The 13,478-nt window shown below is 36.2% G+C and overlaps 1 protein-coding gene across 6 annotated transcripts in view; it reads left to right on the forward strand.

Moving 5' to 3' along the window:
• Positions 1 to 13,478, forward strand: part of WRN (WRN RecQ like helicase) — a 151,080-nt gene that overhangs the window by 104,014 nt on the left and 33,588 nt on the right. For all 6 annotated transcript variants that reach the window (XM_086703370.1, XM_086703371.1, XM_086703373.1 and 3 more), the window contains 3 exons: positions 2,445 to 2,546; positions 2,831 to 2,923; positions 8,272 to 8,413. In XM_086703370.1, the coding sequence (XP_086559496.1) occupies positions 2,445 to 2,546; positions 2,831 to 2,923; positions 8,272 to 8,413 (337 nt within the window). The remainder of the gene's footprint in view (positions 1 to 2,444; positions 2,547 to 2,830; positions 2,924 to 8,271; positions 8,414 to 13,478) is intronic.

Here is a 13,478-nt window from a genome sequence, read left to right on the forward strand (position 1 = left end):
TAAGTCACAGCAGCATTAACTTTTTAAAAACAAAGATGTCTTGGGGCCCTTGAGTGGCTCAGTAGGTTGAAGTCCAACTTCAGCTTAGGTCATGATCTCACGGTTTGTGAGTTTGAGCCCTGCATCGGGCTCTCAGTGGAGCCCTCTTGTCCCCCCCTCTCTCTCTGCACCTTCCCCACTCACTCTCTATCTCTCTCAAAAATAAATAAACATTTAAAAAAAAATACGTCTTTAACATTTCTTTTTTTTTTTTTCTAACTTGTTTTATTTTTTATTTTTTTAAATTTACATCCAAATTAGTTAGCATATAGTGCAACAAATGATTTCAGGAGTAGATTCCTTAGTGCCCCTTACCCATTTAGCCCATCCCCCCTCCCATAACCCCTCCCGTAACCCTCAGTTTGTTCTCCATATTTATGAGTCTCTTCTGTTTTGTCCCCCTCCCTGTTTTTATATTATTGTTTCCCTTCCCTTATGTTCATCTGTTTTGTCTCTTAAAGTCCGCATATGAGTGAAGTCATATGATTTTTGTCTTTCTCTAATTTCACTTAGCATAATACCTTCCAGTTCCATCCACATAGTTGCAAATGGCAAGATTTCATTCTGTTTGATTGCTGAGTAATACTCCATTGTATATATACACTACATCTTGTTTATCCATTCATCCATCAATGGACATTTGGGTTCTTTCCATACTTTGGCTGTTGGTGATAGTGCTGCTATAAATATGGGGGTGCACCCTTCGAAACAGCACACCTGTATCCCTTGGATAAATGCCTAGTAGTGCAATTGCTGGGTCGTAGGGTAGTTCTATTTTTAGTGTTTTGAGGAACCTCCATACTGTTTTCCAGATTGGCTGCACCAGCCTGCATTCCCACCAGCAGTGCAAAAGAGATCCTCTTTTTCCACATCCTCGCCAACATCTGTTGTTGCTGAGTTGCTAATGTAACCCATTTGACAGGTGTAAGGTGGTATCTCATTGTGGTTTTGATTTGTATTTCCCTGATGATGAGTGATATTGAGCATTTTTTCATGTGTCGGTTGGCCATCTGGATGTCTTCTTTGGAGAAGTGTCTATTCATGTCTTTTGCCCACTTCTTCACTGGATTATTTGTTTTTTGGGTGTTGAGTTTGATAAGTTCTTTATAGATTTTGGATACTAACCCTTTATCTGATATGTCATTTGCAAATATCTTCTCCCATTCTGTCGGTTGCCTTTTAGTTTTGCTGATTGTTTCCTTCACTGTGCAGAAGCTTTTTATTTGGATGAGGTCCCAGTAGTTCATTTTTGCTTTTGTTTCCCTTGCTTCCGGAGACGTGTTGAGTAAGAAGTTGCTGTGGCCCATGAGAGACTCTTAAAAACTGAGAACAAACTGAGGGTTGATGGGGGGGTGGGAGGGAGGGAAGGGTGGGTGATGGGTATTGAGGAGGGCACCTTTTCCATACAACAGCACTGGGTGTTGTATGGAAACCAATTTGACAATAAATTTCATATATTGAAAAAAAAAAAAAAAAGAAGTTGCTGTGGCCAAGATCAAAGAGGTTTTTGCCTGCTTTCTCCTCGAGGATTTTGATGGCTTCCTGTCTTTCATTGAGGTCTTTCATCCATTTTGAGTTTATTTTTGTGTATGGTGTCAGAAAGTGGCCCAGGTTCATTCTTCTGCATGTTGCTGTCCAGTTTTCCCAGCACCACTTGCTGAAGAGATGTCTTTATTCCATTGGATATTCTTTCCTGCTTTGTCAGAGATTAATTGGCCATATGTTTGTGGGTCCATTTCTGGGTTCTCTATTCTATTCCATTGATCTGAGTGTCTTTTCTTGTGCCATGTCTTTACCATTTCTAACAATTTTAAATAAGTTCAGTATTATGGAAAAGATCAGTTGTAATTGTTTGAAAGAGGAACTTAATTCTGATGTTTTATTGGTGTCCCATAATAGCCTATAGTACAGAGATAGTTTTAGGAGGATGGGAAGTCCTCTGAAGAGTAAATAGGGATGAAGGCTCATATTTGGATCATGAGCCTCTTTCAGTATTGCTTACATAGGTGTTTTTAGTTTTCATATAAAATAAATAAAAATAATAACTTTTTACTGGGAAAATGTAAAATTCATGTATAGTGGAAAAATTACCAAAAAGCATATAAATCAAAATGAAAAACTTTAGGGTTTATAGTAATTTTTCAAAGGCAGCTAAAAAATTGAATCTTAGGCATAGGCATAGAATTCTTTGAAAAGTAATTTTCATAAAAGTCAGAAAAATGCTTGCTTCTCGTGTGGGTATTGACTGGCAAGGGACACAATAACTTTCCAGGATGATACAAATTTTTTTTTTATCTTGATGGAGGTGTGGGTTCTATAGTTTATGAAAAATAACAACAAATTTAAAAGTAAGAAAATCACTGATGCAATTTTATTTATTAACTTGTAATATTTGTAATTGACAGGAACCTCCTTAGTCAGATACCCAGTGAAAAGTTTCGATTATATAAACTAAATATGGTGGCAAAGATGGAAAACTATCTTCTTTCCAGAAGATGTAGGCGACAGTATGTATTATTTTTCTTATACTAATTAGTAACAGCTTTATGAATGGTGCTCCTTTAAGAAAAAGTTTTGCAAAGTAATTAGAAATATTTAGAAATAGTATTTTGTTGGTGTTATGTATGTGCTGATTTTTAAGGCAACTTTCTTTGTGCTTCAGTAAACTGAAGCCAGATAATGAGATCTCAGATGAATCAATTAGTAATGATTTCACCTCATTATTTTCAGCAATAGTTTTAATATATATGGTTTTGTTCTTTTATTTAATTTTAAATTTTCTCTTGGGTAGAATCATCTTGTCTCATTTTGAAGACAAACAACTGCGAAAGGCCTCTGTGGGTATTATGGAAACTGAAAAATGCTGTGATAATTGCAGGTCCAGGTAAAGATTTTTTCTTCTACATAGACTTTCTAAAAGTCTTTTTCTTCCTTTTCAAATAATTTTTAATTGAGTTTTCATTGAATGATATGCATTGTAGTTTTTAAAAAACAAAATCTTTATTTAAATAGAAGACAAAGCAAACAACATTATTTTACTTTATAAGTAGGTAAACCAATAAAATGGTGGATCTAAATCTATCAGTAATTATATTAAATGTAAATGGTCCAAAGGTACCATTTAAAGGTAGACATTGTTGGGGCGCCTGGGTAGCGCAGTCGGTTAAGCGTCAGACTTCAGCCAGGTCACGATCTCGCGGTCCGGGAGTTCGAGCCCCGCGTCGGGCTCTGGGCTGATGGCTCGGAGCCTGGAGCCTGTTTCCGATTCTGTGTCTCCCTCTCTCTCTGCCCCTTCCCCATTCATGCTCTGTCTCTCTCTGTCCCAAAAATAAATAAACGTTGAAAAAAAATTTAAAAAAATAAATAAATAAATAAAGGTAGACATTGTTAGAATTGACTTAAAAATATGACCCAACTAGGGGCTCTGGGCTGGTTCAGTTGGAAGAGCATGTGACTCTTGATGTTGGGGTCATGAGTTTGAGCCCACATTGGGTGTAGAGGTTACTTAAAAATATATGGGGCCCCTGGGTGGCTCAGTTGGTTAAGCATCCAACTCTTGACTTTAGCTGAAAAGTTCCTGGGATTGAGCCGCACGTTGGGCTCTGTGCTGAGAATGTGGAGCCTGCTTGGGATTCTCTCCCTTCCTCACTCTCTGCCCCTCCCCCACTTGGATGCACTCTCAAAATAAATAAACTTTACAAATAGATAAATAAGCTTTAAAAAAGAACAAAAATATGATCCAACTATATCCTGTCCATAAGAAATTCACCACAAGTATAATTATATAGGTAAGTTAAAAATAAAAGGCTAACAATTGTATATCATGGTAACACTGATCAGAAGAAAGCTGGGGTTGTTATTTTAACATTAGACAGTGGAGCCTTTGGAAAAAGAATATTGCAAGGGATAAAGAAGGACATTACATGATGATAAAAGTATTATTTACCGATGAATCATAGTTCTCCACAGAAAGACACATACATATGTATATGTATACACACACACACACACACACACACACACACGCACTCACAGTGGTTTTAAGGAATTGGCTGACGCAGTTGTGGAGATTGGCAGGTCTGAAATATGTAGGGCAAGCTGGCAGGCTGCAAAGTCAGGCAGGATTTCTGTGTGAACAGTTTTGAGTCACAATTCCTTGTTTTCCAGCAAACCTCAGTCTTTGTTCTTTAAGGCCTGCTTTTGATTGGATGAGACTCAGATTATGCATGGTAGTCTCCTTTTTCTTAAAGCCAACTGATTGTTAATCCTTATCTGCAATGTACCTTTGTAACGATATCTAGGTTAGTGTTTAAGCAAATAATTGGACCAAGTTGACACATAAAGGCAACCATCATATCCAAGAATACAGAATCCTAAATGTGTATGTAGTTAACAAAAGAAGTGACAATTAAAAGGAGAAATACAGAAATCCATAATTACAGTTGTCAACTTCAGCATCTTCTCTCAGTAATTAAATGAACTAGTAGACAGAAAATCACTGAGACAGAAAAAATGAACAGGACTATTAACAAACTGGATCTAAGAACACTCTGCCCAACAACAGTGGAATAAACATTCTTCCCAGGTACAGACGGAATGTTCACAAACATAGATTATATTCCAGGTCATAAAACAAACCTTAATAAATTTAAAAGAATTCTGTTCATATGGAGTGTGTTTTCCTACTATAATGGAATAAAACTAGAAATCAGTAACAGAAAAATACCAGGAAAGTCCCCAAACACTTAAAGATTAATAGCACACTGCTAAATAACCCATGAGTGAAAGAGGAGGTCTCAAGGTAAACTGAAAATATCTTGAACTGAATGAAATGAAAATGCAAAATGTATGTGATGCAGCTAAAGCAATAATGAGAGGGAGATTTAGAGCATTAAATACTCATAATAGAGGAAACGTTTCAAATCTGTAATTAAACTTCCACCTTAGGAAGCAAATAAGAGCAAAGTAAACTAAAAGGAAGCAGAAGGAAGTAGATAATAAAGAGCATAAATGAAATAGAAAACAAAATCATCAAAGACCTCCAAATCACATTCTTTGAAAGAGTCAATAAAATTGATAGTTTCTAACGAAAAAAAAAGAGGAGACACAGGTTCTTAATATTAGGAATGAAAGAAGAATTTCACTATAGGCCCAACAGACATTAAAAGGATAGTAAGGAAACAATATGAATAACTCAGTGTGCATATATTCAGAGGAAATGGACCCAATTCCTTGATAGTCTCAAACTAACAAAATTCACCCACAATGAAATAGATAATCTTTAATAGTAACCATTAAATGATAACAGTTATGGTTATTATTAACAGTATTTATTATTGTCATTAATAAATTGTTATTGTTTTTATTTCTTAGTAACAAATATTAATAAACAGTATTTTTATTATTGTTATTATTAATAAATAGTAGTTACTGTTAAATCAGGTCGTTGTTAAAAACCTCTGGAAATAAAATTCCCTCACCAAAATGGTTTAAATGGGAAATTCTACCAAACATTTAAAAGAAGAAATCATGCCAGTTTTACAGTATGAGCCCATTTATATGATTTTCTCTCAAAAGTAAGACTATAGTATAGGAATGAAGAAAATCTCAGTGGCTGCCAGCGGTTAGAGGGAGGTGGAGGGTAGGATTACAAAGGGCTGTTAGTACAAGGGACTGTCTGAAGTGATGGAGTTGTTATGGGTCCTGATGGTGCTGGTGGCTGATTGTGGTAGTTAGGTGAATCTATGCATAGGAATCAATAGATGTGGTTAAATTTGTAGAAGTTTACACATGTTCAGGCATACAGTCAATTCAATTGTATATTAATTGAAAAAATAAAATAAAAACAAATGGTATACCTAGTTGGGTCAGCTGTATACCTAGGTGTGGTAGCTGTGTTACTATTAGACAAAAAAGTAACTATTAGGGATGGAGATGATCTCTGTGCAGTGACAAAAAGTTGCTCCACCAAGAGGACAGAATTGTTCTATGCACCTCAAAAAAAAGAACTCCCAAACCCTACAAATATACAAAGTATAAATTGACAGAACAGCTGGAAAAATCAACAAATCCACCATTAAAGCAGAGGAGTTTGATACAATTTTTAGTTATTGACAGGTTAAGCAATCCAACAATGTTGAGCTGTAGAAAATGTGGTCAACATAGTAACAAGTGATTTATTACACACTTGGTATTTAGAGCCTCGTACTAAGCAGTTAGAACAATGTATCTCAAACATTTTCACTTCACGATCCACAAATCTAATGATAATACCTGTAGGCACAGTAGGCTGTGCACTACTTGAGGGCAGGTTCTGTTCAGAACCGAGGTTAACTATACAGCACACTGGCTTGGAAGCATGGAATTAGAGACTGCACTTCTCAAACATACATGGAAGATGGATAAAAAATTTGACTCTGTATTAGAGCAGAGCATGGTAAACAAATCCACTTTGCTGTCTGTGTGGATGACCCAAACATCTGGGAATGCAGCATACCCTTTGGTTTATATGTTGTCTATGGCTGTTGCCTAGTAGTTGTGACACAGAGACCATATAGCCCACAAAGCCTAAACTACTATCTTGGCCCTTTATAAAAGTTTTCTAGCCCCTATGACTAGACTGTAGTGTTGTCTCAGAAGTTTTCTGTGTAATGGTATTGAACACACCACTTTTTCTTTTATTAAAAAAAAATTTTTTTTTAATGTTTATTTATTTCTGAGAGAGACAGAGAGACAGAGCGCAAACAGGGGAAGGGCAGAGAGAGAGAGGGAGACACAGAATCTGAAGCAGGCTCCAGGCTCCGAGCTGTCAGCACAGAGCCCGACGTGGGGCCCAAACCCATGAACTGTGAGATCATGACCTGAGCTAGAGTTGGACCCTCAGCCGACTGAGCCACCCAGGCATCCTGAACACACCACTTTTTTCTGATCACAATGTATTTGAATTAAAGGAAATAAGAGGACGGGGTGCCTGGGTGGCTCAGTCGGTCAAGTGTTCGACTTCGGCTCAGGTCATGATCTCACGGTTCATGAGTTCAAGCCCCACGTCGGGCTCTGTGCTGACAGCTCAGAGCCTGGAACCTGCTTCAGATTCTGTGTCTCCCCCTATCTCTGCCCCTCCTCTGCTCATGCTCTGTCTCTCTCTGTCTCTAAATAATAAATAAATGTTAAGAAAATAAAAATTAAAAAAATTTGAAAAAAAAGGAAGTAAGAGGATAGAAAAATTCTCATTCCTTTGGAAATTAAAAATAACACTTTTAAATTACTCATAAATCAAAGAAAGAGAATGGAAATTAAAACATTTTTAGAACTTTAGTGATATTTACAATAATACTTTATTAAATTAAAACTTTAAGATCTTTACATTAAAACTTCTAAGATCCAGTATAGGTGGTACTTTGTGAGAATCAGATAGCTTTAACTATTCATATTAGAAAAGAGAATTAATGACCTAATTATCCTACTAAAGAAAATTAGAATAGGAGGATAAACCTAAGCATAGTCTCTACCCCCCCCCAAACATATTATTATATCTGGAATATTGAATATATTCTTATTGCTATTTCAAAGCTATTTGTTATAAAGAAAGCAATTGAATTAGATAGTTGAACTGTATTAGTTAATTTTCTCTAAGGAGTCCTTTTGTTCTCAATCTGCTTTAAAGAATTCTCATTTGTATTAATGATAATTCCAAATCTACCTAAAGGAAGGCTTAGGAATGTAACTTCTAAATGGATTCAAATGAGGTGCAGTTTATCTTTCTGTCATATTGTACAGGCATCAGAGTTTAATAATTTATTGCATAGGAGATTTGGTTTTTAAGTTACTTTTTTTTTTTTTTTTTGCAACAAACTTTTTCTTCGATCACAACCTAACCCAAAAGTCCAATATTTATATAATCAGTCAAGTGGAGCTTTTCAAGCTATAATTCTGCATTCTGCTTGAACTCCTTCCTCTTCTTCCGTTTATGGTCTGAGTTACCAACTGTGAAACTTGTGTTCTAGGGCACTAGGGTTGAGAACTCTCAACATAACGTGCAGAGCTGTATTGTGGTTTATATTCCATGTTTTACACAATTCACGTGGTCTTGGCTGTAATGAACTTTATTTGTAGCTTATGAAGCAGTTGGTGTATTTGAGATTTTTTTTTTTAACTTGGCTAATAATTTCAGTAAATCTTTTTATTTCTAAAGGTACTTGCCTTAGCTAAACTTTCTATCCTATTATTACTTAGATTGGATCGTTGCTTTTCCATTGATGACTCAGATGATACCCCACAGGACTTCGGTCCACAGGCATTCCAGCTATTATCTGCTGTGAACATCTTAGGAGAAAAGTTTGGAATTGGGCTTCCGATTTTATTTCTCCGAGGATCTGTAAGTGTCTGTGAATCACCTTCATTGTTCTTCTTGCACTCCTGTTATACTTTTCTTCAGAGGTTTGCTGTATTAGCTTTGGCCTTAGATGAGTTGTTAGAAACTCAGAGAGCCATATTAAGTTCCAATTAAGCACTGCATTCATTACTTTTTTTTTTTTAATTTTTTTTTCAACGTTTTTTATTTATTTTGGGGACAGAGAGAGACAGAGCATGAACGGGGGAGGGGCAGAGAGAGAGGGAGACACAGAATTGAAACAGGCTCCAGGCTCTGAGCCATCAGCCCAGAGCCCGACACGGGGCTCGAACCCACGGACCGCGAGATCGTGACCTGGCCGAAGTCGGACGCTTAACCGACTGTGCCACTCAGGCGCCCCTGCATTCATTACTTTTGACAAAACCTGTGTGTTATCATACCTACTCCTGTTTTCATATTTCAGGTTGATGTGCAGCTCTGCACCTCCTTCTAGAAGCATTGTATTAGCTTATTGCAGTTGGTTGGATGAATCCCTAACCTGCTCTTTCTTAGGATGCTTAAGAAAAGTTAACTTTCATTGTATCAGGAGACAAATAGAACAAAATTGTCTCTTTTGTGCCCAGGAAAGTAGTAAATGCTTTGAACAAAACTTTAACTTTAGCGATTATTTGTAAATGTCTCAGTTCAATAACAATATTTGGCAGTATATTTTTTCTTTACTTCTATTCTGCTTATCACAGATATTTAAAATTCCAAAGTTTTTGTTTGACCTTACCAGTGAATAAATAGTGATAGTCAATTCAGCCACTTTTATTATTTTTCCGCAATTAGTGTGCCAGAATTATTCTAACAGTTGCAAGTACAATATGAGTAAGTCATGACCCTTAAATTCTGTAGTCCTTTGGTTCATATGATTTTATTCCTGATTTAGAAGACTGCAAAGTAAAGCTGAGTTATTAGGTATTAATATTAGTTAAATAAACCAAAAGTGGGAGATAGAATCCTTCACAAATTTGTATATTTATTAAAAATATACTTAAAATATGGGGCACCTGGGTGGCTCAGTTGTTTGGCTGACCGACTTCAGCTCAGGTCATGATCTCGCGGTCTGTGGGTTCAAGCCCTGCGTTGGGCTCTGTGCTGACAGCTCAGAGCTTAGAGCCTGCTTCAGATTCTGTGACTACCTCTCTCTCTTCTCTTCCCCTCCTTGTGTTCTATCAAAAAAGTAAAAAAAAAAAAAAAAATACTTAAAAGTAGAGATGAGTATTCTCACTTTGTATGTAGAATTTAAAAAATAATTTAAGTGAGCATTTATTTGTTAAATACTTGAATGCTTCATATAAATATTTATATCGAGTTTTTTTCTTGTTTAGAAATAGACAAGTTAGTTGTGAAATATTTTTAGTGGAATATTGAAAATATGTTCACTTTTCAGGTAGCAATGTTTTTAGATTTTGAATCGAATTTAAAATTTGTTCCCCCGTCCCATTCTAATTTTGTTATCAAATCACCAGTTTGATTAGAAATTTAATAGTGTTACCACAGTTAATTAATTAATTAGTGTTCCAAGTTAAGGAACTTGGATTTAGCTGCTATGAGTGCTAATATTTTTTTCTATCTTTTTTATTAAAGACTTGAAATTGCAAGGGATAGATTAAGTTTAATTGAGATCTGTGAAAGTTTCTTCTGTCTCTGTCATCTTCAAAACCTGTATATCCCAGTTGAATGTGTAATTTATAAAAATTATCCTTGTTTAATTTGGTATGATCCAGCAGTATCCAGTATCAACAAAGAAGTGTAAGTGGGCTCCTACACAAACTTGAACTGGTCACAAGAGGGATCGAATTTCACCTATTATTTGAAAACCAAGTCAGACCTCTTATACTGACGGTCTCTTCTGGGAGTCTTCAAATTAAGAAGTTTATTCTTTGTGAAATTTTATACTACCCTTGCTAGGTAAAAGTGCAAAACTTTTCAAAAAGTACCACTTAACAAAAATTTGTAGACATTAACCACAAGGAAAATGAGGCAATTTTTTTTCCTTCCATTTCAGTGATCTTGGTACCTACTGGGATATTATTTAAAAAATTATAATTATAATTCCTTTAGGAATTTGACAAATTGTCCACCTTAACTAATTTAGAAAAAATTGATATCTTTGTAGTTAATTTTGATCTGTAATATGATAAATATCTTAAACTGAAAACTCTTGGCATTTTAAAAAGATGTTTATATATATATATATGTATATATAACAAAAATGATTTAAGCAGCATATGTTTCTCCTTTCTTACACAAGATATTTCTAAATGGTATAAACAGTTATGCAGCCATTCAGGCATTTGTGAATGGAGTTTAAAATTTGCTTTTTTGTTTAAAAAAAAAAACACATTTTTTTGATGTTTATTTTAAAAAAAATTTTTTTTTTCAACGTTTATTTATTTTTTTGGGGACAGAGAGAGACAGAGCATGAACAGGGGAGGGGCAGAGAGAGAGGGAGACACAGAATCGGAAACAGGCTCCAGGCTCTGAGCCATCCGCCCAGAGCCCGACGCGGGGCTCGAACTCACGGACCGCGAGATCGTGACCTGGCTGAAGTCGGATGCTTAACCGACTGCGCCACCCAGGCGCCCCTGATGTTTATTTTTTAGAGAGAGATTGAGAGAGAGCGCGCAAGCGTGAGCACGGGGGAGGGGCAGAGAGAGGGAGACACAGAATCCGAAGCAGGCTCCAGGCTCTGAGCTGTCAGCATGGAGCCCGACTTGGGGCTTGAACCCACGAACCGTGAGATTATGACCTGAGCCGAAATCGGATGCCTAACCAACTGAGCCACCCAGGCGCCCCTAAAATTTTGTTTTTAAAACAAAGTTTTAATTAGAGATTAAATAGTAGAAATGTTGCCTAAGGAACTTTGTTTTAGCTGTCTAAACATCTCACCACATAAATATTTTTAAACACCCTGTGTGAATGAGTGGTAAGATATGCAGTTATCATGATTTTATAGAAAACAGAAACACAGTCCTTAATTTTAATAACCAAGACATTAAGTGAAACCGCATTTTTAATCACATTATCAAAGTGCTAAACCTTGTCATGGCTCCAGAGTTAGGTAACACTTTTGATAAAAGATGCTTTGACTAGGCAGCCACTAGCAAACTATTGGTAGTTTTAATCACCCTGTATAGTTTTAAATCTATCATACAGAAGAGGGTTATCCATTTAATTTTCTGGGTAAGCTATTTTGTCTGATTGAAATATAATCCTAGAGATAGATATTTTTTAATCTTTTGATTTTATTTTGCACTTAGAATAACAGCTCTGGGAGTGACTTTGTTAAGCCCTGGAGTGGCAGCTCTGAACTTCTTTGGCTTGTGGGAATTGAGAAAAAGTCAAAAGGAACAAAGTGAAAATGTAAATAGAAACTAGGCTGGTTTTGTTTGCACTTAAATAACATGGAGATTTAAAACTTGTTGAGTTAGAGCTTATACCTATTTTTTCCCACTAATTATTAAACATCTTTGTGTGTGTGTGTGTGTGTGTGTGTGTGTAAGACACTGTGTTTTGTGGGGAATCCCAAACCTGAATTACATGAAACTCATCATCTAATAGGAAAGGTGTTAATGATAGATAGATAGATAGATAGATAGATAGATAGATAGATAGATAGATAGATAGATAGAAAGTATAGTGTAGCGTTGAAAGAGATAAAGGACATATGAGTAGATCTGAGTCCTCGAGAGAGTGCTTGTTAATAGCTGAGAAATTAGAGAAGTCTTTGTGATTCTGCCACTATCACTGGAACTTCTTGTTTTGTGGGAGATACAGTAGATTTTGGCATTTAGAGATGGAATGAGGGAAGAAAGGTGGAGGAGAATGTGACATTCCTACCACAAAAAATGACCACACAAAATAGTTGTGATTTTTAAAGAAGTTACTTCAGATAAGTGGCAAGTGCATTTGTTTTCTCTGCTAGGTAGAGGTTCAGAGATTTTGCTTTTATCAGAAAGTGATTCTTTGGGTCGTGTGTCCCAGCCAGTCTTCTCACTTCATTCTAACTCTTATCTGCTAATTAGTAGGTTTCCACATTCCTTTATATGCCAGTTTGGTGTTCTTTATTATCCCAACCTAATTTTTAAAATAAAAGAGTGAGATAATTACCCTTTTTGAGTGTGTCTTAAAGAACTGTAGACTCCTAAAGCAAAAAGACTGTTTAACCCTGTGTATCGCCTTATTTTACAGTGATCAATGCTGAATCCCTAAGAGTTAGAGGACCTGCCCTGATCATACTATTACCTTGTTGCAGAATCAGGATGAGCAAGCAGCCCTCCCGACTACTGTTTAGTGCCTTTTCTATTTATCATGCTGTTCACAGGCGATTTTACACTTTTGTTTTTGGGTTCAGTGATCTGGAGAATGAATGCGACTGGTATGGGATGGGTGTATAAAATGTGTGTAAAATCAGTGCCCAAATCCAGTAGTCTCTATAGCAGCTTTCTGGACATGAGGATTGCCATGGACACAAGACAACGTAAATTTATTCAACGGTACATAGCATTCATGATGATTATTGATCGTGAGGGGAAGGACAATTACTCCTTGCTGATTAGAAAAAAATCTCACTGTTTCCTACTATTAAATGTGTCCATTGCCTTCAGGCTTGCTTGCTTGCTTGCTTGCTTGCTTGCTTGCTTGCTTGCTTGCTTTCTTTCTTTCTTTCTTTCTTTCCTTTCCTTCTTTTCTTTCCTTCTTTCTTTCTTTCTTTCTTATGAAAGGAAAGGCTAGAGGAATAATTTTAGTGTTGAGATTGCTAATAAGTACTGGTTAGGCAATTTAGTATCTTTGCAAGCAATAGAATCTCCTACTATTAGTATAAGCTCCTAGCAGAGATAGAGTGCCATTACAGGTGTTACAGGGAAAACTGACTAGGTACTAAGTCATGGATTTTCTTTTAGATTAAGAAATTCAGGTTGAGTTAAAGCATCAGCTGTTAACTAATAAGAAAGTTAATGTTACTGAGCCAGGCTCTGTCTTGGGTACTCAGTCTTCATCACATCCCCAGGAGATAGATGCTATTGTTAATACTTCTATA

The sequence above is a fragment of the Puma concolor genome, chromosome B1 (assembly GCF_028749965.1).
Source record: "Puma concolor isolate L17-30 chromosome B1, mPumCon1.1.hap2, whole genome shotgun sequence".
In the NCBI taxonomy this organism is placed as follows: domain Eukaryota; kingdom Metazoa; phylum Chordata; class Mammalia; order Carnivora; family Felidae; genus Puma; species Puma concolor.